The following is a 26,133-nucleotide window of genomic DNA, read 5'->3' as shown; positions in this document are numbered from 1 at the left end:
TACGTGATTCTTTCTTTGGTCAGTATTCTGAGAATTTTCTCTGCTTTGGTAATACTGATGAGATTAAATGTCCATATATTTGAGTCGTGCGTTAATGTAATTTTGGGCAGGTCTCTCTAGTTAAATAAAGCCTGAATACAATTCGTGTCTTCTTAACAAAAGTGCTGTTTGTGGCGTTTACTTACAATTGTGTGTTTTGGTTTAATGCTGAAATATTCCGTCATCAATCCACATACCTATTTTTAAATGATAACAATATCAAGAGCAGAACGTGATTGAGGTGACTTCTTAAGAATAAAATATAACTGACTACAATTATTTCTTTTTAATATATATTCTTTCTATATTAAACCAAATTTCAATTCCAGATACTGCCCCCCCCCCCCCCCCCGAGTGTCTACTACATCACAAGTTATTATTATTATTATTATTATTATTATTATTATTATTATTATTAGTTTATCTGGCAGACGCATTTATCCAGGTTGTTTGCAGAAGCAGCAAACGACCGCATTCCTCCAGCCCATTGCAAGTGGGATTCAAGGTCTGGAATTCTTCGGGAGGGAAGCGTTTTTATTTGACCATCAAAGGGTTGTGGTTCACTTAAGGGAACAGTAACACATAGCAAGAAGAGATTTTATTTTTATTTGTATTTTTTTAATAATGTTACCTAGCAACCAAGTTTAAGAAAAGCAATCAAAAACAATAACATTTTCCTTAGTCTAATATGCAGATGAATGCCACGAAAGGGGACACTGACAGTGTTGTCACGGGGTGTTCTGTGATGACTTGCTTCAAGTCTCTGTAGAATTACACGGTTACCAAGCATCACTAGTAAGGGGTTTGTCTTTATGGGCAACCGCAGACACGGGGCTGTTCCACCAGGCAGTCATTTCACTCCGCTGGAGCTGTATTCATTTATAATGCTGTTCATTATAAATGCGGGGGGGGGGGGGGGATATGTGGGGGTTCTTCCGATCAGGACTATATTGAGTTGCACCAGCAAAGCTCTTCGGGGAAGCAGTATTGTGCCGGCGGCTAGTGCATCTTGCCTGGCTGTGCCCATGCGGCTAGTCCCTCACTTTTCATTACTGAGGTACAAATAGTTTAGTGGCTGGTTTCACACCCCGACTGTCACTAATCTTAAAACCAAGACTAGTGCTAACCGGGGTCTGTGAACCCAGCAGATTTCGAGTTCAGTGTATCCGGGGCACAGATGCTTTTCTTCAGTTTCTGGTATAATATAACGTCGGTGTGGCGGCGGAGGAGGCGCAGAGTATCGTGTGTAGGAATGTCAGCTGAGCATTTGGACTGTCAAAGCGATTTATTGCAATGCACTCCACTCTCTGGCTCTGGCTCCATCTCCTTTTATAGGCTCTCCTCTAATTAGGTTGGAAACATTAGGTCACAAGTGTATGAAAGTGAAAAAATAAAACATTTTACAAAGAGGGAAGAATAAAGCTGGAGCTGTTTGTTTTTCTCACTACAAATATTTGTAATAAATCCGTGAACATGTCAGGTGTCACATCAAGTCTAAAACAATCAGAAAACTGTAAAAGTTTAAACTCATCCGTGGTAAATATTACATTTTTGTCTGTAACCTCTAGGCAAAATGCCCATCATATACACGCGTGTCCGTTCCTCTATACAAGTCAGGCTGTTCTCTACTGTAGTTCTGTATTGCAGGCTGCAGAGTTGTGCTATTTCTCATACCCACGCTTCTTGAGGCACTCGCATCTTGCTTCTGCTAAAGCATTGCACACTCATCACAGTAAAACATGAACAAGAAAAAAGACTGTCACACAAAACCACCATTTTTAATGAACAAAAGAATGATCAGTTAAGCACATCAGCTTCATTTGAACGACTAACAACAAACTGCTGTATTAAAAAAAAAAAAAAAAACTGTTCCCGCGAATGAATTAAATATCCACTGCGTAGCAGAACTGAAGAACAAGGACACTAATTTGCTACAATTTGGCTGATGTTTGCAACTAGATTTAGTTGCAGTTTGTGTTTTTTCCATATTGTTGTTTTGTTAAATTGGTCTGAGCTACAAGGCAGACACATGAGACCTAACCTTTGTAACCTTTGTCTTTCTGGCATATCACTTTCTCCTTTTCCTAGAAAGCAGACAATCTTCAAAAGGAATTGCAGTACATGAAGAAAACTAAATTCCTCAAAAATACAAACATCAAGTGAAATACTCTGCAGTACTGGGGGGAAAAAAAACACAAATAGTTGAACATATTTTTTAAAAGGACAGTCCCCTCCATTGTTAGATGGCACAAGTACTCCTGTGTTTCCCGGCTGTCAGCAGCATGCACTGTTCACTCCCACAGAATCCCCTCCTTGTAACTTGGGACTGCAAATCCTCTGGTTGTCCAGGGTAGAGTCCTGCAAAGCTGGCCGACTCAAACATTCCTCTTGCGATCTGAAGGCAAGTATAAGAGCTCTGTAAAAGCAGCATTTGAGTGCAGAGGGGCAATGGGCATAGCTGACATCACAGCTTTCTAAATTCTAAAAGAATTACACAACTTCTAGTCAATAGCCTGACACAATGTCGAAATCCAAAATGTCTCATTAAAGTCTTTGTTGGCATCCTAGAATCAAAACATTCTTCAGAATCTAGTGCATGGCAGACAATTTAGAATTTGTTATGAAGGATTTTGTAGTTACATACCAAGTTTAATGAAATCGAGGCGATTGTGGACATTCTAGAATACAGAATCTAGTTTGTTGTGGACATTCTGAAATTCACAACCTAGTTCATTGTGAACATTTCTGAGTTCTAGAATCTAGAGAAGAATCAATTACTTGAAAACATTTTTGAATTCTGAATTAGACATTCCAGAACTTGTAAAACATTCTAGAATTTAGAATCTAGTTTTCTGTATTCTATGGATGAAATGTAGCTATTTAGTGTTAATCAGTTCTTCAATATCAAGACATGTTTCAGGTATTACATTAAATTTGGATCCAAGGTTGTGCTCTTTGTGAAATATGGTATCAAACCTCACAATTCTGCTTTTTTCACAAAAACGTCATGTGGAACATTTAGCTAAAACAGCGCTTAAACCTGATTCCAGCGCTTCGCAAATGGAGTTGATAAGAATCTGGAATCCCACTCAGCACTGCTCATTCTGCTGTACTGCATTAGATCAAATGAATTCTGCTGTTTGTCAACCAATCTCGGCAGGACTCTGATTGAATCACTGTTTCACATGCTCCTGAAGAGAAATCAGACCTGCATACATTTAAAAATAAAACCCATTGGAGGCGAAATTGGCATATTTAAAAAAAAAAAAAAAAAAAAAATGCATACATTACACCGAATTCTGGAATTCTATGGTTAGGGACCTTTTAGAAGCCAATTTGTCAGCTATCATAGACCAATAACTTCAGCCGACATGAGAAATGGTGACACCCTGTGGACAGGCAGGCATCCTGACTTTAAAAACAAGAATGCACTCCTTTCCCACCTTTAGTTTTTTAGTTACACCTGTCAATTTCACACTTTCACAATATTCCCACCTGACCTTGCTCCTTCTAGATTCTACCAGTAGTGAAATAGTAAACTGGTGCCTTTGCTGTGCTGTCTTCCAGCCTTGTGCCAAACTACCCCACTCCCCCCTCAATTCCTGGGTGTGTGTCACAGTTTGGCTACCCACTGTTGATTACAAATAAATAAAAACCCAAAACGAGGACGATAATAAAAATAATGATGAACACATACCACTACAGTTTTACAGGTTTAATTGTAAACATTGTACATCAGTCCCTCTTGCTTTTACTTCTTGTTTGTAGGATTCACCTGGGTAACAGTAGGGGGCGAGAACCTTCTCTCCTACATCAGCCAAGCTGAATTTGATCAAACAGAAGCTGCAGAAACGTACGTTAGTCATTGGAGTGGCACTTGAAAGCACTGTATATTCTGTATCTGGTGGAAACACACCGTGATGCAGTTTGTCTTTCTTTGCTGCTGCTTTTCATTGTTCAAAGTGAAAGGAAGCTCTGTAGGTCATGAAACAGCACAATGATAGACAGTAATCGGAGAACACTGCAGCTCATCCCTAAAACGAGTTTCTCTTATTGTGAAGGATAAAGCCAGCAGCTGTCCGTAGAGGCAGGCACACCCTCTGTGCGTTTCAAAGATAATCAACCAGAACGCGGGTTCATATCAGGGTAGATACGACTATGCTTGTTGAGGAGCACAATACGATTTCATAGCTGTAGCAGTCCGAGCCAGTGAGTCTGCGAGCTTAGTTACACAAAACTGTGCTGCCCTGAACTTAGACCGCATGCAGCTACAGTAGAGGTCATATGCAACCAAGGCTGCTAAAGAGCTCAAATTGCTATTCAAAACAGTTTTATTTTCTTCCATGCTGTACTGTGCCAGGCTTAATTCAATTGGCATTTAAATAGGTGAATCTATTTAAAAACACATCAAATAAAAAGGGGAGGTAGGTGAGGTTAAAAGGAAAGGAAATACATTCAATTTAACATCAATGATTTTCTTTTCCTGTTTTTTTTTTATTTTTAAAGTCAATAAATATATTTTATATATATATATATATATATATATATATATATATATATATATATATATATATATATATATATATATATATAGAGATCTCTCTCTCTCTCATATATATATATATATATATATATATAAGAAAGAATAAAACAAACAAAAAAAACTCAGGGTTACACATAAAATAAGACAAAACATAAAATAAAAAAAATGTATAATACAGACTGGGGTTCCTGTACTCCTGTGCAGGAGAGAGGCAGGCCATCTCCAGTGTTCAGATGGGTGCACAAGAATGGACAGGAATAGTTACAAGTGACTGAGTTTGGTTTGCAGGCTCCTGACTTAAGTGTGACAGTCTCCAGTTGACAAGTCCAGATCATTGTGGAGAGCCAGTGAATGGGGTTTGCACAGTGATCAGATGAGGAACAAAGGCCCGGATCATTGTGATCAGGAGGGTGTTGCCCTGTGTTAAGTATTACGCAGACAGCAGACTCGGTAAGGGCAACAATTCAGTTTTGTAATGGCACCAGATTATTCCTGTGTGGGAGACTCCAGGTCTCGGAAGTGAATGACGCTCCAGTAGTATGGACATGTGCAGATCAGGGGTAAGCTCTGAGGTCTGGGTTCACAGGCGAGACTCCAGCACTTACAGGTTGGACCAATGGTTCTCTTGTGCGACTGAGCGAGCGAGACTCCAGTGTTGAGGGTTCCACAGGATCCAGACTATCCTCCAGTGTCAGGGAGCGAGGTGCAAGTGTGCAGGTGTGCTACACTGGGTCTGGATCATCCTCGCTGGGATCAGGCTGCTCCTTTGTGTACATGAAAGTGAGCAGGAACAGTGCCACATCCAGTGAGGACCAGTAAGACGTGTGCGAAGTCACCGCAGACCAGTACCTACTCTCCACCATGCCCTCTCGCAGCTCAAAGTCGATGCGGCTCTCCAGTTCCACTAAAACGTATAGAGAAGAAAAAACGATTTATTTAGGCAAGTCTATTATAAGGATCGTTATATTCAGGGATAATTGTACTACGCTTTCTTATGTTATAAAAGTCCCATTTTAACTTTAGTAAGTACTTACAGATTCTTTTTTTTATCGTTCTGATTTTTAAACTATACAAAAAGGTCCAATATATATATTTTCATAATTAAGGTCTCAGTCAATAGATGTACATCCTTCTCTTGAATAGGTCACCCTCCTATGACCTGATTGTTGATAAAGCTTGAGTGGGATAAGCCTCAATGATATTATCTGCTAGACTGTTCCAATCATCAGAAGCCACTGGACTGCCACCCCCCCACTATCTGGTACTGACGTGTGTTGTCGATGCTGCCGGGGTTGGACTGAGACTGGGACGTGCTTGACAGGGTGCAGCTCGTCTGGCTCTCCAGGGGCCGCTTGTCCTCCAGCTCTGTTCCGCTGCCGTCAGCGGCGATGCTCGCACTAGAACGTCCGAATCGTGAAAAGAAGATTCCTCCGATGCCCTTCCCAATGCTCGCCGCTCCTGTTCAAACCAGCAAGTTAACGTTCACTTCCGAGAAAAAACAGCACAGAGCATACACGACACAAACAAACAAACACACGTACAAAACACACACAAAAACAATCGTGCACACACTAAAACAAACCCGTACACTTGTGTAGACACTCCAGCTCACATTATAACAGACACCTTCATCATTTGTGCAAATCTTACACAGCCGTTAACCATTTTTAAACACAGCCCGGTTTGTAATTTCTATACAATATAGTCTCTTGGGTATGAGAGTGAAATACATTCCATTCCTATTGCAAGTTCTCTTCTATAAAATAAATGTCCCTATTTCCAAGTCCGTCTGTTCTAACACAATGACACAAACATACATCTAGGTGGGCTGCAACAACTAGATTTATTTTAGTCAACTGATCACCGGGACAGTGCAGCTCAGTGGTCTTATAATCAGGATTAAAAACACAGGACCACTGCCTATCCTTGTGCATGTAACGGACCACTATTTAAACACAAATAAGCAGGGCTCTATTCCCTGTAACTTATGCCATCTTTCAAGTTCTGTGACCAGAGAGGCATTGTTGTGGGGGTATAACAGAGTGAATGGACCCTGCACTATTAGGTGGTGACTAAGGCCAGGGAAGCCCCAATCCAGTATAATTAGCATACGTGTGTAACAAAATCAACTAATTTCATTTTCACTAGAATGATATTCTTCAGGGAAAAGTGGATAGTTTAGCCAGTGCTGGAAACCTAACTGAAATGCAAACACAGGCATTCCTGAAATTCATGCGTTTGCAAAGCCTACAGTATGCTAGCTGACTTTGTTTTGTTCAGAATTATTTTGGTTTCTTTTGCAAACCACTGTGAAGAGAAAATTAAAGTGCACTGCCAAGCACTTAACTACAAAATGACAGAGTATTATTTTTGGAATCTCATAGTAAAACTATCAGGATTTAAATGTAGGACGCAAGTTGCATTAAACTTTCTCAAGGCTAAGACTGTACACTCCTCTACTCCCTTTCTCCATCTTTCAAAGGCTCTCTGCTCGTCTCAGCCAAACAATGAATCCATAGTTTAAACTCAGTTCTGATGGCATTTGTAACACAAAGAATCCATAGACACGCAGCCTTTTTCCAAAGCTTACTGATAAGGCTCTCTTGTGAAACAAAGCTGCTATCCATTCCAGGCTAATTATAAACCTCTCAATTAAACTTGAATATTAAGATGCTCAACGCATACAGTTTTCCATGTTCACAGGCCTGTGATAATAAGGCCAATATGTTCTTTGCTTTAGACTTCAGTTAAAATGCAGTTAAAGAAAAAAAAAAATAATAACTTCTCAGTGCTGAAATACTCAGCAATATTCAGAAATCGTGTGCCATCACAATAAATGATTGTAGAAAATCTCATGCTGAGAATGTGGGGTACACAAGTTTCCTAATTATCTTTGGACAGATTTGAATGTTTTGTTATTTTAGGTAATGATACTTGGTTTTCAGAAGAATCTTGTGTTTCTAAGCAACATTCTAGTAGTTTGGTATGAATATCTGTGGTTCTGCACCACCTTGTGGATACTTGCTAACAACTTAATAGGCCATCATACCAAGATGCCCGAGACTGTCCTGAGTGAAGTGACCTGCTCAACAACGCAAGTAATGTACATAACCCATGACAGCTTTACAGTCAGTACATGACACACATTAGAAGCATTTTGTCCAGCTTTAAAACACATCTACTTTTTCTGAAGAGAACATCATTCCCCTCACCAGAGGATCGCCATTTTCAAGTCGACCCTCTGAATACACACAGGCGATTCTTACAGCACTAATGCTCTAGTCAGTAATCTAGGGCCAATGTACCTGTTCATGATAATGTACATTACTGAGGATAGGGGTGGTTTATGTCAATAAAGATCTGGAACGCACATTTTATGGTTTGCCTTTCTTCTGTCTCAAGGGATGACGTCTAATGGAGTCACCGTCGGGATTTTTTTTGTGCTCACCCAGTATGCTGGCTTTGCCGAGGTTGGTGATGGACTCTCCGTAGTGACGGCGTGCCAGCACCGGGGAGGTGCTAGGGCTGGGGATGCTCTCAGTGTCGGAGGCAGAGGTAGTCTCTTTAACAGGATTGAGGAGCGTCGGTCTGACCTGCTCGTACCCATTGGGGTTGGTAGTGTTAAACCTGCAATGCAATGGAGAAGCAATTTTGGGTATGCTGTTCACAGACTAGCTGCCCATTAACAGTAGGAAGGACCCATCAGAATTCGTATAAACCATATACTCTTTAGCTGGCTAAAAAAACTGGACCTGCACCTAGCCCTGGGTGTCAGAACTTCCCTTGTTTTGTTACATTATAGAAGCAGCTGACATGAATTTGAACAATCACAGCACAAAAACCTCATTTGCATGGATGTTTACTACTACCATTTGTTCATACAGCTATAAATGGAGGAAAAATGAATTTAACAGGGCATTGTGCAAACAATGTGGCAAGCTGACTCCCGAGTCAGCTTGCCACATCGCAAAATATCCATCAGCTACATTAATCTTTCATACATTACCCAGTTGTGACCGATTCAAGTAAAAAACCTGTAAGAGGAAGGCTTCATATCACTGTGCCATACACTCATCACGAATATACACTTGTAAGATTACTTACCAGTGTATTTGGACGGGCGAGATGTTGCTGTAGTGCTTTAGAATGAGGGGCTCCAGTCTGTAAGCCTGCAAAAAAAAATAGAAAATCAGGGTTTTTATTTTAAACTTCCCGTAAAAGTGCTGACTGGCATGCCATGAGCAATTATTCTAAATGTATCTTTTCCCCCCGCTGGGGGTAGTAGCGCACACTCACCACGGGGTCGGTGGGGTGGAAGATGTTCAGGAGCCGACGGCAGATGGACTTGGGCAGGAAGTGGTCCTGGCTGCCGTTGTTCCCAGGACGGATCCCCCGCAGAGCCAGGAACACCGCGAGTGGAGACCCCATGCAGAAGAAATTCTCAACCTGAAATGCAATCAGTTCAAATCAATCATTCCTTAGGAAAAATGTAACACACTGAAAACAGGTGCCAAAATCAAGGTATAGCCTACTGAACTCCAGCTGTTTTCTCTCTAAGGCAGGAGCTTCTCGTTTTATAGACAGCCAGTGCAGTCACTTACAATAGGACCTCGGTTTTACATCTCATCTGAAGGACGGAGCACAAGGAGGTTAAGTGACTTGCTTAGGGTCACACACAGTGAGTAAATGGCTGGGATTGAACCAGGAACCTCCTGGTAACAAGCCCCTTTCTTTAACCACTGGACCACTGAGCCTCCTTTTTCTAGGTGTCAAATGGAGTTGCCTCTATTAGCTAACCTATCCATTTCCTCAGGAGGATAGTCCAGTACTGGAATTTCAGAGATGGGGTAAGGAATTAACAATTTCTTTGGGGAAAAAAAAGGAGAGACAAATCAAACACAAATACAGTGTCTACTCATCCAGTCATGAGACCCATTCATCTTTAAACAGTTCCCTCCTTTTGGCTCGCTTAAACAGTTTAGGAATGCACATGCCAAGGAGTCTAACAGTATAATAAATCTAACAGCAATGGTTTTGATTCCATAAGTTTGTCACTCTTCAGCTATCATCACTTGCCAGGAAGAACAAGCAGCTTCAGCTTCTCATTTCATTTATACTGCTGAAGGCATTAGCCAAAATATTAGGCTAGCAGAAGTTCTTGTAAGTTTTACCTGCTAGCACAATATTTCCTTACCTTGAATTTCAAGGCTGGTGAGGCTGTAGCAGAAGAGTTTTCCAACCTGTGCAGCTGCTCTTCAATTTCTCTTACCCTGAGGGAGGAAAGCAGACAGACAGAGCACCGTGAAACCCCGGGTCCAAGTTTTCATACAGACTATCTAGTGTGTTATTGTGTTACATACGCCTATATTATGTAATTAAATGGTCAAGTCTCCCAACTGCTGAGGGAACACAAAGCCACTTTTTCAGGAGCAGTGGCTTGAAGCCTTGTTCTAGGAGACCGGAAGACCTAGCTTGAGGCAACTTTGCTGTATCAAATCCAAAGTCCTCTGGTGTGCCATGCTGTGGCCTGAAACCAAGTCTCCTGAAACCAAGTCTCCTGAAACCAAGTTCCAAGCGACAAAGTGGCTACACGCTCCCTCAGCTTTATATGCACAGATCTGCAGGATCAATATGGACAGATCAATATGCAATCCAGTACAGAATCTGGACATACTTACACCGGAGTAAACATCTGAAAACGGAATTCTTGTCCCTAAAGTAACCCAATAGAGGATTGCTGCTCCAATAGTCAGATGATTGTTGTACCACTTCTACCCCAGCCTCTGCTCCCTGGAGTGCATAGTGACAGGTACATCAAGAGCATCGCTGTCTATTTGTAATTGGTGTGAAGCCATTTGTCTTACCGCTGCTTGGTGAGGCGCAGTTCCTCCAGAAGGTGACGCTCTTCATAGCTCAGCCACCTCATGTCAGTCTCCTTGAGGTTGCGCTCTACCTGCTGGTACATTCGCACCGGGTCCCAGCCAGTCATGATGTCAAATGTGATGACACAGCCCAGTGAGTGAGAGACAATCGACACCTTCCCCCCCTTCTCCTCAAAGTCAGGGTTACGGGAGCAGAACAGGGAGTACAGGCGGTTCAGCTCCAGAGTCAACCCCTTCGTGATCTACCAGGGAGAAAGCAAGATACCTTCAAACTGTCACCCCTTACCGGCACAATTAGTCAAAAGACACAAGGAGCAGGCAAATTATTCCTTACAATTATTTCTATATGGAGCCAGTGTATTTATTTGGTCTCCATTGCTCTAGTCTGGGCTCAGCCTTGCAAACAAGAATTAAAGCACAAATGCAAATGCTGCTTACAAAGAGCAATTATAACTATGTGGCAGGGGCAGAGGAGTTTTATTGATGAAGGGCCAGTTTGTCTAATCATACCACACACTACCATGGTATACACAGAACATATGCTGTGCACACCCACACTCTCACAACCAATTAGCAAGTTCTGACATTTAGCAACTTTCTGCTCTGTTGATGTTGCGTGTTAAGATTTCTATTTTATGGGTGTGAAGTTAGCTCTGGATTAGGATCTAGGAGTCCTCCTGCCCTGTGTTTTCTGTCTAATACGTGGTGACTGGACACCGACCTCGTCCCTGTACAGAGGGCTGGTGTAGTACATGATGTCCATTGCACTGCTGTTCAGCATGTCCCTCAGTCCGCGCACTTTGTCTGGAGTGATGGAGTCTACCGTGTCTGCAAGGGCAACAAACAAGCTTCAGTTACAATGTTCAGAATGAATTATCAAAGCAACCCTGTAAAGCGGCAGTGTCCAATAAATCTAAGTCCAATAAGGCTTGGAACAGGTTTGCAGCTGAAACAGAGGTGAAGACCAGCAAGGCTACTCACACCGCCTTAAGCTCTAACCAGCAGGCCACACTGCCTCCCAGTCCCTCAGCTCCAACCATTAAACCACACTGCTTTTCAGTCCCTCAGCTCTAACCGCTAGGCCATTCCGTTTCCTAGTTCCTCATCTCTAAACACAAGGCTCTACTGCCTGCTAACCCCTTGTTTCTAATCACTAGTCAACACTAACTCCCAACCCCTCAGCTTTAACCAAGGGCCACTCCGCCTCCCAGGCATACAGGCTCAGGTGGGTGAAGCAGTACCTCCATCGAGAGAGAGTTTGGATCTCCACTCCACTGGCAGGAACTCTACGTGCTCCGAGGCATATTCAGAAAAGTGCTTTTCCTCCATTTTTCTTGCAGCATCTCTCATCCTAAAAACAAATAAACATAATAGACATAAATCATGCAGCCAATGGCTCCGCTGTAACCAGTTGGTTAATCCTGTCTGTTCAATGAATGAGTCCTTCACAGCTACCCCTTATCAGAGGGGACAGGAACCAATTAATAGTGCATATTATAGGTAAATAAAATACAAATAAACAAAACAGTATGCTGCCTGAAATCAACATTTGGCCAGGTTTCAAATGTAACAGTTGTCCATCCTGTTGAACAAGGCAGTCTGTGCCCTCAGAAATCAAGTTCAAGAGAATTTTCTTGAGGAGCAGATGCACTAGGACCTTAATCTGTACTCAGAAACAGAGCTTAAAGCTGCTTGCCCTAATTAACATGTTAAGCTCCTTGCGGCACAGTGTATCTGCTGTGGTGTTTACTGTCAGTCGGCAGGAGGTCAGAATTCTTAGGACTTAGTCCTTAGTCCCACTTTTGATTGCGACAGAAAGGCTAGTAAAAAGTGTTCTTGCTCCGACTACTGAAGGTACCATAAATACTGCTGAGAGGGGTCTGACAGCTCGACACATGAAACTATGCCGTTTAAACCACTTACAGGAGCCGATAACCCGTGCACGGATGGATTGAATCATTAATCGAAACCCGATTCCCGCATTTAGTCTAACATTTCCATGTACAATTGAAACAAAGGTCTAGCAAATGCAATCTGAATCCTGTTGGCTTTGATACCATGTAGACGTGTATGTTAAAAACCTGTTGAACTTGGGCTTTACCATAATAAACTTAAAAGAACTGCCAGGAACCTGTGTAACATAACCGGGTTCAAAAGATTAAACCCTTGAAGCATGAAGTCCTACCATGTACGTGTGTGGCACATTATCCTGGTGCAGACAGCGCAGGGTGACATTTAATACAGACAGAAGTGAAATGACATCACCATTACGACCCTGATGTTCACTTCTCTCCATTGGTTGCCACCGTGATATAAAAAGCAATTTAATTGAACTAAAGTCCGCCAAAATCCAGGCATTTAACATTTGTAGGGGTGCATTAAACCTGGCACTACGCACGGGGAGACAATGCCAGATGCACTCAGCTGAAAGTCACGAGAATTCACAAGCTAAACTGAGAAGCCCACGTGGGCTTTGTTGCTTCCATGTTGCGTTTCAGTGCAAAGACGCATTAAGAATTTCTAGTTGTTACACCAAAGATGTTGAGTTGGTTATTATTATTTGTTTATTTAGCAAACACCTTTATCCAAGGCGACTTACAGAGACTAGGGTGTGTGAACTATGCATCAGCTGCACTTACAACAACATCTCACCCAAAAGACGGAGCACAAGGAGGTTAAGTGACTTGCTCAAGGTCACATAGTGAGTGAGCTGGGATTCTTTAACCACCGGACCACACAGCAACAAAAAAATGGTAGCTTGACACCTAGCAATTCGATTTGTTATTACACTGAAACTCGTTCACCCAAATCATGCAAAAAAAAAAAAAAATCGGCATGTAATTTTCATGCGCCCTAAAATCAGTGGATTCTGAATTCCGGCATCACCGCATGTACTTACATGCCTGTGTTCTTGATGATTCGGCCCTGGTCCATCTTCTGGCCGATGCCGTGCACAACAAAGACGATGTGCGTGGCCTGAGGGGCCTTGTCTTCCAGGGAGGCCTCTTCTACATACCCTCGGTGGAGACGGGTCCCACTGCTCGATGCTAAAGACCACCCACAAATCCAGTTACAACAAACAGGACCAAATACCTTTCCAGATGCAAAGCCAGCAAGACCACCACCAAAACCACATAACTGCCTGTCACTATCATTACACCGAACACAATAAAGTGCTCATGTACTTTAACTTGACAGTATGAAGCCCCTGATTCCACAGAGACAATGCTGCAGGCCTACACTTGTGTTACAGTGAAACAAATACTACAATGCAGCATTTACAAACAAAACCTAATATTTTCAATAATTTGTGCACTGTATTTATAAAATGTCTGCACCTTTAACCTGAGGAATAATCAGTAGAGATATATAAATATAATGAGAGAGAGAGAGAGAGAGAGAGAGAGAGAGAGAGAGAGAGAGAGAGAGAGAGAGAGAGAGAGAGAGAGAGAGAGAGAGAGAGAGAGAGAGAGAGAGAGAGAGAGAGAGAGAGTTATATCTTGCTCCAAATACACTAAAGATAGGGGACATATTTCCCTAAATTCGCAAGTCAGATGACCCAATTTATACACCTGCCTGCCAATCCTGCTAGGAGAGCAGGGGCAGACAGCAGAAATAGCTGCCCAATACGTGCTTGCCTGCCACAGCCTGAGCACAGTGTGTAGACTCTTCACCGTGACCAGTGAACACAGCTGCTGGTGTTAGCGTTGGGAGTTCAATGTATGTATGCAGAGCATGCAGCTATGTTTAACGTGCACCTTTTACAGTAGCCAGGAGTCCTGAGGTTCTACTGAAAAAGCTTAAAGGTTTTGTCTTGGGTTTACTAAAAAGAACAGATTTTTTAACGGAGGCACTGACCTTTGGAAAAGCCAAGCTTCTGCGTGACGGTACGGGCAATTTTGGAAGTGGTGGCATCACTGTAGAGGTACACTTCGTCCACAGAGTGCCAGTCTACATGGCTGCGGCTGAGCTTCAGGCTGTGGATGGCTGCAGGGACAGAGGCACACAAGTCAGAGAGGGCTTCTCAACACCCCAGGACCACACAGCAAATCAACAACATGAGGATTATTGGAATGGGTAGTCATTTCACACTCCCTTTAAAATAATAGTAATCTTAAGATACTAAATAGGACCCACTGAGATGCAAAACATCATTGTAATGCCCAATACTGGCGACTCGGAAATGTAAAACAGGCCTGATTCTTTGACCAGTATTGGTACTGCAATTTAGAAAGGGTCAAATAAATTCAAATGTCTTTTAAACAAATTACAGTAAAGCAGAGCAGTTTGAAAGCCTTCGGATAACCGGCAACAAACACAGTACTAGTGTGTCTTTAAACACTGAAAATCAAGTGTTATTATCTCTAGTAAATGTGCCCCCATCCGCCTCATTTAAGAAGACCCTTCAGTTTAGGTAGGAGGGTGTTCTGCCTCAGGGTTTTATTTGATGCAGTTACAATATTTATCCACCAGGTGACGTGTGTATAAAACACAACACACACGATGAAGACAGTTCATGTATAGTATTTGACCCCTGCAGAGTCTGGAAGAAGGAGCTTCTGTAACTGTTTGTTTCCTCACCAATGGGTGGTTACTTCTTTGTTTTCAAGCGAGTACAGCAAACACAGAAAACAATGCAAGAGTTTTGTTCTGCATCTGTAATTAGGAACATTTGGTCTTTCGGGACACTAACAATGTAACATTTTAGTCTCCTTATCAAGGGAATTATTCCCCTTTGCTGCACTTTCATAGACCAATTCAGGACATCTGATCAGTTCATGGGGAATGTGTGTGTGTAGGAGGGGGCGGCTGAGGTTTGCATTTCCTCTTTACAATTGAGGGATGAATCACCCGCAGCAAGTGCTGTGCAGCACTGTCCTAATCCAGAGACTTTATTAAAAATGAAATCAACAGTATTTTATTTGTTTCCCGCAGGAGTTCACTGCTAATATATGCAAATAATCTAATCTTTGCAGAAGCAGTACAAAACTGGTAAATTATTTAGGATGAAACCAAGAAACCCTCTCCAATGATTTTAGGAGCAAGAAAAAAAGCATCATTAGTCCCAACAACCATTTTCCATGCAGCATCAGAAATTTATTTTTTTAGAGAATCCACTTTTCTGCAGTAACTTACAATCACACACCCCTGCTTTTTGTAATATATACAATGCTGGCTGCAGAGAATAAGATGCTTCCTTCCATAGTAAAGTCATTAAGTCAAAGCCACGAAAATCAAGTTACCAGAACATAAATCATTCTGTTTCCCTGTTTCTGTTCAAGATCACTACAGTATCTACTGGAAGCAAACCTACCTACAGCATGTAACTTTCGAGAAAGGACTGCCGAGTCAAGAAGGAAAGTGTAGAGGCAGAAAGCTGGTGCTACCAGGGAGAATGCATTTCAGAGCAGAGCACAGATTATCAGGGGCACCACTGGAGTGGATGGATTTAACATCTGCACAGCTAAACACAATCAGGGGGCAGGGGGATAGGACGGGACTAACAATGGTTACATTAAAACCAAGTAGCTAGCTGCAGAAAGATTTCCTTTTTTCAGGGAAGTATAATGATGATCCCAATGTTAACTTATTACTGAACATTCGATGAGCTGTGATATAATGAAGTGTGTTTAAGTGATATGCATGTTAACTTTATTAGTATTCTAGCTGTAGGGATAAATGCAACATTATTCATATTAAAACAAGATTCCAGGTCCACCCTGTATGCGACCCCATTAGCACCACTGAGAATTTAGAATAAGAAAAAAAGCAAAGACTAGCAGCAGTGAGAACGTGGAATGGAAGGGGCGTGCAATCTAACCAAGCTCACTCTAGGACAGCAGTCATAAGTAGAACATGATTGAAAAAGTATCTAAAGGATTCAAATAAAAGGCTTGGTTACTGTACCTTCGCAACGCTTTCGCTTGTGACATGCAGTGTCAGCGCTCGGCTGATATCCTCTCCATTTGAACAGAAAGGGGAGGTAGAAAGGGGGGAGGTGGGAGAAAACTAACAAATTAAGAAAAAGTGAGCGACATGGCAGTGGTGCTCGAGGCTAACACAGAGCTCTTAACTCCAGTCCTCAAGAGTCACAAACTACCAGGGTTTTTTATTGCAAGTCCTTAACATCTATTTTATATCTTAACATAGAAGCACACTTGTAGCTGTAGACTTTGTGCATTTATATATTTGCCATGAGGCATGTCTATGGAGGTGTGGTCACTGCATGCTTGTATAGGATGGCCACACCACAGTGTACAGGGACAGGAGGGATCTCCACTACAACACACACAAGCTGAAACCTCCATGTGTAATAAAAGTCTTTCAGCTCAGATAAAATGTTTTAAAAATGTAGCTTGCATTTAGCTATAATAATGTAGATCATTCACATACCTGCAGTATTTATTGCAAGACATGCAGTACGTTTCAGTTTAAATCGATGAATGACTCCCTTGTGCAGAATGTTTTTATTGGTATAATTGAATTCTGCTTGCTTTATGATAAATGCCATTTTTTTAAACCGTCCATTTGACGTTTTGTTAAGTTTTCTTAGTTTTGCTACAGATCCTCAACATATAAATATTTTTTTTAATGTATGTCATGATAACCAGACCACACATGGAAATAACTAACAAGTGAATTATTAAAACAAGCCGAGTTTTCTGTGTTGTAAAACAGATTAGCGATGATAAACACATGACAATGCCTTGTTTTATTAAGCCAAGACTCCTGCTGGTCATTAAAATTACATTGGGTGGTTGAGGTTAGTTGAATGATGCTTTCTATATCAAAAAAGTTCCTCCCTAAAAAAATTTGAGCCTCCATTATATATACAAAACTGAAGCTAGATGGTCCTAGTTTACATACGAGCTCCACAGATTTGAGTCACATAGCTTGGTTTCATTTGCATAATGCACATGATTTGAATGGAGAGAGGTAAACAACTTAAAAAAACACCTCCTATCATTTTAAATCTCTGCATGCATCATCACCAGTTAAGCAAAAAGCCTCTTATTCACACAACTTTAAGGGTGGATAAAGAAAGGTTTCATTAAGGACACTTGCTTTTTAAAGTCTCTTTTGATTCATTAAATCAAATGTGCAGTGCATGAAACCTTTTTTAGAGAAGGTTAGTAGTTTATTCTCAGTTTCCAAAAGAACTGTTTAACCTACTAAAGGTGAATGTTTTTAAACACTTCCAAAACCAGCCCTTTTTTTTAAAAAAAAAAAAGACCACTAAACTTGTTTCAAGCTATTTAAAATTATGTATCTATATCTCGATAGATAGAGATAGATCTCGATCTATCAATATATCGATGGATCGATATATACAGGTGCACTGGTGTGGTAAACTTACTTTCTGATCACCCTGTATATACAGATATACCTCAGATGTAGGTTAACCAACAATGCATTTAAACTTGTTCTCAGACTTATGCGCTTGAGACCAATCAAGATCAAGCCTCTCCTGTCCAGAAATGAATGTTCTCTATTCACCAAGGCATTTGAACCAAGCCACTCATTACTGTACCATTAGTGTCTAAACCCTGGTACCAGGATAGCAAAGTATACTAAAAGACAGATTTGCTGAACTTACATGAATAAAACACACTTTTCAGTACATGTATTGAAGTAAAACTAAAGCTCCAGGCTGTTGTGTGTGTAATACATATTGGATAAAGCTGTGTGGGTGTTTGCTGGGTTTGTTGGAAAGAACACCAGCTTCGATATTCTGAATGTATTCCGATCAGAGCTCTTTGACTAAATACAAGCACTACAGCAGGATAACCAGAAATACATTTTCAATCAATTTAAAACCAAAAGCCAAAATAAACTAAAAAGCAAATGAGAGCAGATCGATAGATTTCTTTGTAAATGTATTCATCTGTCCATAATGATCAGTTTCATTATCAGTTAGTTAGGGTGTCTGGTTCTGCACTCAGGGCGTTTTAGTTAGCTTGGAGTGTAGTGTGAACAATAAAGTTCAGACTGAGTCCACCTGAAGAGCTGGTCTCAGTTTGTTTGGCAAATTAAATGGGTTTGCTTCGCTTGGTAAACTTCAGTGTGAACTACAGGCAAACGCAGTCTGTTTGCACACATGAAACAACCCATACACTGCGATCTTTGTAGCTAGGAGGAGCGGGTTGGTAGTGCTGGGGGTCTTGTGTCTGGTTTTCTGCAAAAATTGTAATTACAAAAACTCTGTCAATAAATGTCAAAGGGGACAATACAGACTCTGAACGAAACAGGGGTCACTTAGAAATTTGAGAGCCACATTGACAAAACTAAATTCATTCCTGCAACCAGAGCTGAGAAACAGTGTTTACTTCAGAATACCAAGAGCAGGTTTACTAATCCCTTTTAGAATATGGAATGAAACCTCTTTAACACTACAGAATAGAACATGGATGTGTGTTTCAAAGGCGTTACTGGCATTCTGAGCTACAGGGCTATAGGGCCACTACACCTTCATTGACACCAATTCACAGCTAAACTGCTAGTCACTGCACTTGCACAGCTGTTGCTCTTTAAAATGCCTCATTATGTTTAGTGATTATAACGATCTATATAACCTCTAAAAGTGCTTTATAATTGTAAGCAGAAATTCAAGGGCATGGAATTTCCAGTGGCTTCCTGTTTATATCTAGTTTTATAAACTCATGCAGTGAGTCTGTAGCTGGGATTCAAACTCGGAATGACTTGCATCTTTCCTTTGCTCGGTCAACCACTGTACTGGTATACAACCAACATATTTTTCCTGTTTTTGTTGCAACGGCAATGCTTATAAAATGTTGTAGCCTGCCAGGCGCTAGGGACAGTCCTAGATTACACACAGAGCAGTGGAGCTCTGGGTGTAATGACACAGAGCTTCTCAACACACATACTCACATAATCATACAGTTAAACCCCCATATGCTTCCACATGAGCCTTTTTCTTCTGTGATGATGGTAAGTTTTGAGACAGAACTACAATCTGCAAAAATCAGTTTTTAAGGAACTGTTGTCAGCCAGTTTTCACAGAACTGCTAATAAAATTGCTGAATTGGTCTCAATTTTATTGACCAAGCTGGGGTTTTCCTCATTTTTGACTTCATACTGATAAACAGCTTCCTCTCTCTATTGACAAAGAATCTTCCAAAGAATCAGGAAATTACTTTGGTTTTAGAAAAACAGGTAAGCAGGTAAGATTAGGGTTTACTAATGTTTAAATGAATGGGCCCAATGCATCTAGTTATAAGGACTGTTTAAGGAATGTTTTGTTCAGGCCTGTTTTTTATTATTTAAATTTATTAAAACACCTGCAATTTGCAGTTCATAAAACCTTTTTCCCCAGCTGAGAGGGTTACAAATTAATTTTCACTTTTCAATTCACTGTTTAATCTATGAGGATGTTTATAAAAAGTCTTTGAAATTAAATTTGAAATATGAATAGGGCCCAATATTTAAAAATTTAGGACAGTGTTTCTGCTTAATGGGGCATCCAACAATGGAGGTTTTGCTTTAACACGCACACACACACACACGCACACACGCACACCTTTCTGTTGTTGCTCACTCCCTGCTTGGATTCTCTCTAGCTCAGTTTGCAGTTTTGAGCCCCTACCCCCGTGCCCCTCCCGTTGCTATCTCTGCTCACCGTCATTGCTGTCTATAGTCTTGGCCACCACATCTGTGTCGAAGCTGTCCTGCACCTGCTGTCCACGGAAGCAGTTCAGGTGCTCCTCCTCAATGAGGTCACTCTCGTCCTCCTCCAAAGGGAGCCACGTGCCGTCGATGAACCACTGGCCTCTCATTACCGGGATCTGGTCCTGCTCTGAAACACAAAACCACACACACAGCATCACCAACTAGCCCCAACTTGTACAGGTACATGCTAATCAATGTCCTTATTTTTGACCCAGCATTTTAAGCTTCGAATGATGCCTAAGTAACATGTTTGTACTTGCTTATTAATCTTATTAATACACATTACTACCTTATCTTTGATACTGCAATACACACATAGAAACAATCCCTGTACCACACAGCTGGCCCTTGTAATGAAGGGCAGGAGCCTGTGAGTGAATGGCCTGTGAGGAGGTTGAAATTACAGTTGCACACCCCTGGTTGCCATTACTTAACCCGCCAGGCTTCAGAAGCAGACTCCCAGGTTGAATAATTAAGACCCACTCTGGTTGGCAGCACTGAAGAACAAACAGCATTACCAGGTAACAACCCATTATCCAAGCCAGAGTGAGGAAGACCGTGTTTACAGTTTGCATGTTGATTTCCAAAGAGGTGGAATATAGGTCTATTTATACAACAATATCCAATCCTTTAAAACATGTTGTGAATGCCTGATGTTTTTCAAGCTAGTCACACCCCATGCTACAGTGAGGTTGCATTCATACGCTACATTTACTACATGCTGGTTTCCAGTATGGCCTCATTCCCACACCAGTGTGAACATCTCCTGTTTGTATGACATTGTCCATTAAATCTCAAACTAGACCAGAACTGTCCACAAACGAATGAGCTTAAGGCAAAAGGATGGTCTTGAAGATGAATCTTTTAAGAACGAAGTTCTAATGTTTGTTTTTCTTCTGAAAATAGAAAGGAGAGGATTCTGAATTACCATGCAGTTTCATGCAACACACCCTGGTAGGATATCGGCACGTCAATTCTCAAAACAAACGTAGTGTTTTTCGGGGGACAGCAGGCAGCTTCTGTTCTGAGCAATTAGCAATTTTAAAACTTGTAATACAATCTGAAGACTGCAATGCTGATGATTAAATCAAGGAGGAAATTGGTAGTTACCTTTTTGGACCAACAAATTCCTTACCTAATTAAAGCACTATCATTTTTGATCATGGTTTTATTTATATCCTGTGGAACTGCTGTTCTGTTCAGAGAGGCGAGTGTCGAGCCGAGCGGGTAGACATTTAATACAGATTTCAGGAGCAGCATAGTCAGTATGTTACTAGCATTTGACCTGCACATTAAGACAGTCTGGAAAACGTATATAAATAAACAGTACTTTATGTTTCACTTCTACATTAACAGCTGTGTCAATTAAGAAGTAGCGTGCGGAGCAAGTGACCAGTAGTGTGACTCAGAGAAACTCAATACCTGCCCAATCTTTCAGCTAAAGCCAGCCCTTTACTGCTTAACGGAGCAGGAGAACCAGAATTCTCTTTTACCTCATAGCTCAAATAAACTAATCCACACGGTTTACACAAGCCTGATAAATTATTAAAAGCAGGAAGCACAGAGTGGGATGCTGAGCACTATAGAGCCTGCCCCCCCGTCCCCCATTAAGAGCCCAGTGAGAAGGACTTTACCAGAAACCTTAATGAGACGCCTACATTTATTTTGCAATAAATCATGCAGAGAAGCAGCCGAAAAGCACTTTCCAAAGCAAGTGAAGAACAAAGCAAAGTACAGTCCATCTCGAAGTACAGTCCATCTCTGTGGTGCAGTGCCTGACTGCAGCCGGCAAATGCATGAGGCAGCAAAGTTCTACCAGGCAAATTTTATGAAAATGTTACTCAATCAACTCAATATGGTATCAGTCCATTCTTTTGGATGCATTGAAATCAGTCAAATACAAGAGACTGGATCGTCCCTCTTTAAAGCACCTGATTAGGACTGAGTTAAGAATTAACCCTGTCATGTGAAGTTCTTTTTTTTTTTTAATATATAAACTGTTCGAGCACAGCAGACATGTATAAAATCTGAAGACCACCCTAATAGTGATGGAAAAATAACCCCACTCCCAGTCCCTGACCACATTCCGGCGCCTCCTTAAGACTCACCTCTTCAAACAGCACCTGTAGAACTCCTCTGTTTGTATTATTATTATTATTATTATTATTTATTTCTTAGCAGACGCCCTTATCCAGGGCGACTTACAATTGTTACAAGATATCACATTATTTTTACATACAATTACCCATTTATACAGTTGGGTTTTTACTGGAGCAATTTAGGTAAAGTACCTTGCTCAAGGGTACAGCAGCAGAGTCCCCCACCTGGGACTGAACCCATGACCCTCTGGTCAAGAGTCCAGAGCCCTAACCACTACGCCACACTGAGACTATCACCCTTCATTTAAATGTGCTTTATTTTGCTCTTATCTGCCCCCTATTTTACTGCATTTAATCCTGTACTTCAGAATACTGTAATCTGCCAAGTGTTTAACCTGTAGTATTTTGTATTTAACCATATCCTGATGTAACTATCACTATTTAATCATATCCTGATGTAACTATCACTATTTAATCATATCCTGATGTAAGTATCACTATTATCTGCTGTATTATTGAATTGTGGTTTGTTACACTTGAACAACAATTACTGTATTTCTTGCTCTTATTGTATTACTTGTATTGTAACACTTGAAATGTATTTGCTTACGATTGTAAGTCGCCCTGGATAAGGGCGTCTGCTAAGAAATAAATAATAATAATAATAATAATAATAATAATAATAATAATAATAATAATAATAATAATAACTTTATGACCAGTACCTACTAAACTAATATGAATATTCAAAGGGGGTGGATATTGATAAAACCATTAATAAAAACAGGACAACTGGGTGGTTTCTAGCTAGATAATTTGTTAGTTTTTTGGGGGTTTCCTAAGACAAAATTAGGGACAGACTTGTTGGTTCAAGAGAGATTTTCTTTGGAGACACAAAACGTTGTAAACTAATAGGAATATTCATAAAAGGGAGAGGCTGGTGTTCATTTCCTGTTATATTATATTACACTGAACATGGATTATGCAAAACTGGATTTAAATTATAGAATTTCACAGCACTTGGGGAATCCAGCCCCAACCCCAACAAAATCAACCCCTTGAAATAAAGTATAGTGAGTGTATCTAGTCTACTGATCACTAGATCAATACCAGTCTCATTTCTGGTCTAGAACTAAGAATTAAAAACCTTGTACTACAAAATTGTATAGTGTATAATTATTTGGTTAGTTGAGACGTGACATAAGCTAACACGACTGTATTAATACAATGAAAGGCTAAATGAGATCCAGGTAAAGACGACAGCTGAAAGACAGACATGACAAAATGAATAAATGTTACGCATGGTAAAATTGGAGAGGCAGACAAGGTGCAGGTAGGTTCAGGAGATGACCTAATTTAATTAAAAAAAAAAAAAAGATTAACGTAGATAAAAATAAGTTATAAAAAATAAACAGAATATATAGGGAATTCGTACCATGAAACGGTTTTTAAAATGAACTTACGGTTCCAGTACACAGGGTAGCAGTCCTTGTCTTTCACGTCAACCTCATACAGCCCTCCTCTGACACACACAGGCTCAAAATTGATGCTGATCAGATCTGGGTCCCTCGCAGCCTCTCCTTTTTCCTCGGTCCCTCTTCCTCCATCTTCACTGTTTCTTTTCTCCAGAGACCCTTGTCTTGATCCCCCGACATTCGCCCCCTCCTCTCCCCCGGGGCTTGCACCCACCTCCTTCGCCACCCCATTCCCCTCCTCTGTGTCCCTTGTCCCCGGGCGCCGGGCCTGCTCTGGGTTGAGTTCGCAGAACTTGCGGTACATGACCTCGATGTTCAAGGAATCGTATCCTACGAAGGGCTTCCATGTCTTTTTGTCCTCTTTGTAGAACCAGCGCACCTCCTCCGGTCCCAGTTCTGTAACAACCTCGTAGCGGTGCCTGGAGCTGCTGGAGCGGGTCCGTTTCCTGGTATCGAAAGGAGGGGCTAAACCGGCGTCGCTCTCGTAACCCTGCTCACCCGTGTGTAGGTAATCAAGGCCGGTGTCAGAGTCGCTATGATGGAAGCTGGAGTAAGTCTCCTCCACTAGGCCCAACACCATGCCATCCTCGGCAGAGCGATGCCGGCTGCGTAGGGACAGCAGGTGGTGGTCCAAACCCGATTGAACAGAGTGCATCCCGCCGTGAATCCGCTCTCCATCCATCGGCTCCTCGTAACAGCAGACGAACACATCGTTGCCCAGGTCCCAATCGCTGCCGCCGGCGGAGGGACTGCTTTTATCTGGGCTCTCTGCGCTTATCAAAGACGCCCTGTCAGGGTAATTGCTCATAATTATTATTGTTAAAACAAATACAATTTAAATTTAGCGTTATGTGTATGTCCCTTGGTAATCTACGTAAATATGTGCGTGTTGTTATTATTTGGATAACGATAAAGTCATTGGGAATGTACAGTTCCCTGCTTGCCCCTCTCCCTCCCACGACGACCACCTGCAGCAGCGGTGCCGACTCGGAACGGCTTTCTTGCTGAAGCCAGACATAGAACCCTCTGGGCCCGACTGTCCAGTTTTTAAATCCCGCTCCGGTCCTGTCCCAGTCCTCTACGATCCGTTTCTGTTGAGTTCAGCTCCTCTCCTAAAGCGACTCGCCGGCAGAAAAGCGATACGTGCGCGCGCCTGGCTGGTACTCCCTTCCAGTGACAGCGCACGCCGCACATCCTGTACGCGCACGTACTCACTAAATGGCAGAGTACATAACATAAATTGCACCAAATGGTTGGCATGCATCATTAAGAAAAGAAAGATAAATAAATATATATATATATATATATATATATATATATATATATATATATTATTTTTTTAACCCTGTCATTTCACCTGGGAGACCATTCTTGAAACGAGGTAATACATCTCACATTGGATATGTATTTTATAAAAGCATGCCATAAGAACCGCACTTAACTATTTATTTATTTAAGATTTCAGGCTCGCCAAGATCCACGTTTTTGTAAGAGATCGTTATTAAGTATGTCCCATGGACACCAGGTATCACCCTAGCACACAGTATTCAAAAGCAATCATTACTGTAATCCTTATGGTTAACAGTCGCCCTCTGGCGGTAACTACCAGAAATAAGGTACTGTTATCTCTGCATTAGCTTGGTTGCATAATTAATAATGATTTAGCGAGACTTCTCGAGAGAGAAAGGAAGTTAGAGCGATATTCACAAAGCATTTACCGTGGAGCTAAGTTAACGCCTGCTTTTTTATTCTGATGTTAAAACGTTTCAAATCAATAACCCAGGAGGTTAATTTAAGAGCTCATACTTCTACCTTAGTTGTTTCTAGCTAGTTCTGTTCATTCACAGTTTTATGCTTTACAAACTTAGCACAGTGGTAAATGTTTTGTGAATACGTCTCTCAATATTGTGATTGTATCCCAACGTGCTCACCAGCTATTGTTCTAGTCTGTGTATTTTACCACCCGTGGAAATGTGATAAATCGCACACTTTATTTTGAAAGTTTGATGGCAGTGCAGGACTCCACATTTCTATTACCTGTAACACAGGGAGTGAATGTATGGTGTTGTGGAGAAAAAAAGTCTGAAAAACAAAAAGATGGAACAGCAAACAAAAAGAAGCTTTTTGTGTGCTGGTCTCCCCCGTTTCTAAATGCGTTTATCCTTTGTTTTATTGGTATACAGTCGGGAAAATACACTGATCGTTTTGGTTCACCCGAGGTAATGTATAGTTTGTTTTCTTTTGTTTTTAAATGATTTTAGGCAGTTTACTTGGTTTTTCATGTATAATAAACTGAGCGTAGTAGTTTTGTTTTTTAAATAAACTGTCTGGATTATGGGTTTTTTTTGTGGTCACGCTGTTTGTTTCTCATTTTTATAGGAGACGCGTTGGCCACTTTTGTTACTTTT

General features: G+C 41.2%; 1 protein-coding gene across 2 annotated transcripts; it reads right to left on the bottom strand.

The window, feature by feature from the left end:
- Positions 1–4,675: 4,675 nt before the first annotated feature.
- LOC117422437 (phospholipase DDHD1-like) lies at positions 4,676–24,944 on the bottom strand. 2 transcript variants are annotated; one of them, XM_034037466.3, is made up of 14 exons: positions 23,714–24,944; positions 20,102–20,278; positions 16,372–16,473; positions 14,323–14,451; positions 13,364–13,511; positions 11,706–11,815; positions 11,186–11,292; positions 10,447–10,706; positions 9,777–9,852; positions 8,879–9,028; positions 8,687–8,751; positions 8,031–8,209; positions 5,852–6,040; positions 4,676–5,486 (listed from the first exon to the last, which is right to left on the bottom strand). In XM_034037466.3, the coding sequence occupies exons 1-14, from the start codon at positions 24,531–24,533 to the stop codon at positions 5,305–5,307; spliced, it is 2,694 nt and encodes an 897-aa protein (XP_033893357.3). In that variant the 5' UTR covers positions 24,534–24,944; the 3' UTR covers positions 4,676–5,304. The 2 variants fall into 2 exon arrangements, with proteins under 2 accessions (XP_033893357.3, XP_033893358.3); XM_034037467.3 differs by lacking the exon at positions 16,372–16,473 and having other exon boundaries at positions 4,677–5,486.
- Between the last annotated feature and the right edge of the window lie 1,189 nt (positions 24,945–26,133).

The sequence above is a fragment of the Acipenser ruthenus genome, chromosome 15 (assembly GCF_902713425.1).
Source record: "Acipenser ruthenus chromosome 15, fAciRut3.2 maternal haplotype, whole genome shotgun sequence".
In the NCBI taxonomy this organism is placed as follows: domain Eukaryota; kingdom Metazoa; phylum Chordata; class Actinopteri; order Acipenseriformes; family Acipenseridae; genus Acipenser; species Acipenser ruthenus.
Note: the sequence above shows the minus strand (reverse complement) of the source record. Positions and strands in the feature narration are given on the sequence as shown.

Coding starts and splice junctions, on each gene's coding strand:
- LOC117422437 (XM_034037466.3), bottom strand. CDS start 24,533: ATGAGCAATTACCCTGACAGGGCGTCTTTGATAAGCGCAGAGAGCCCA. Junction 14,452..16,371: donor CAAGCGAAAGCGTTGCGAAG/GTACAGTAACCA, acceptor CTGTCCCTGCAG/CCATCCACAGCCTGAAGCTC. Junction 11,293..11,705: donor CAAACTCTCTCTCGATGGAG/GTACTGCTTCAC, acceptor TTGCCCTTGCAG/ACACGGTAGACTCCATCACT.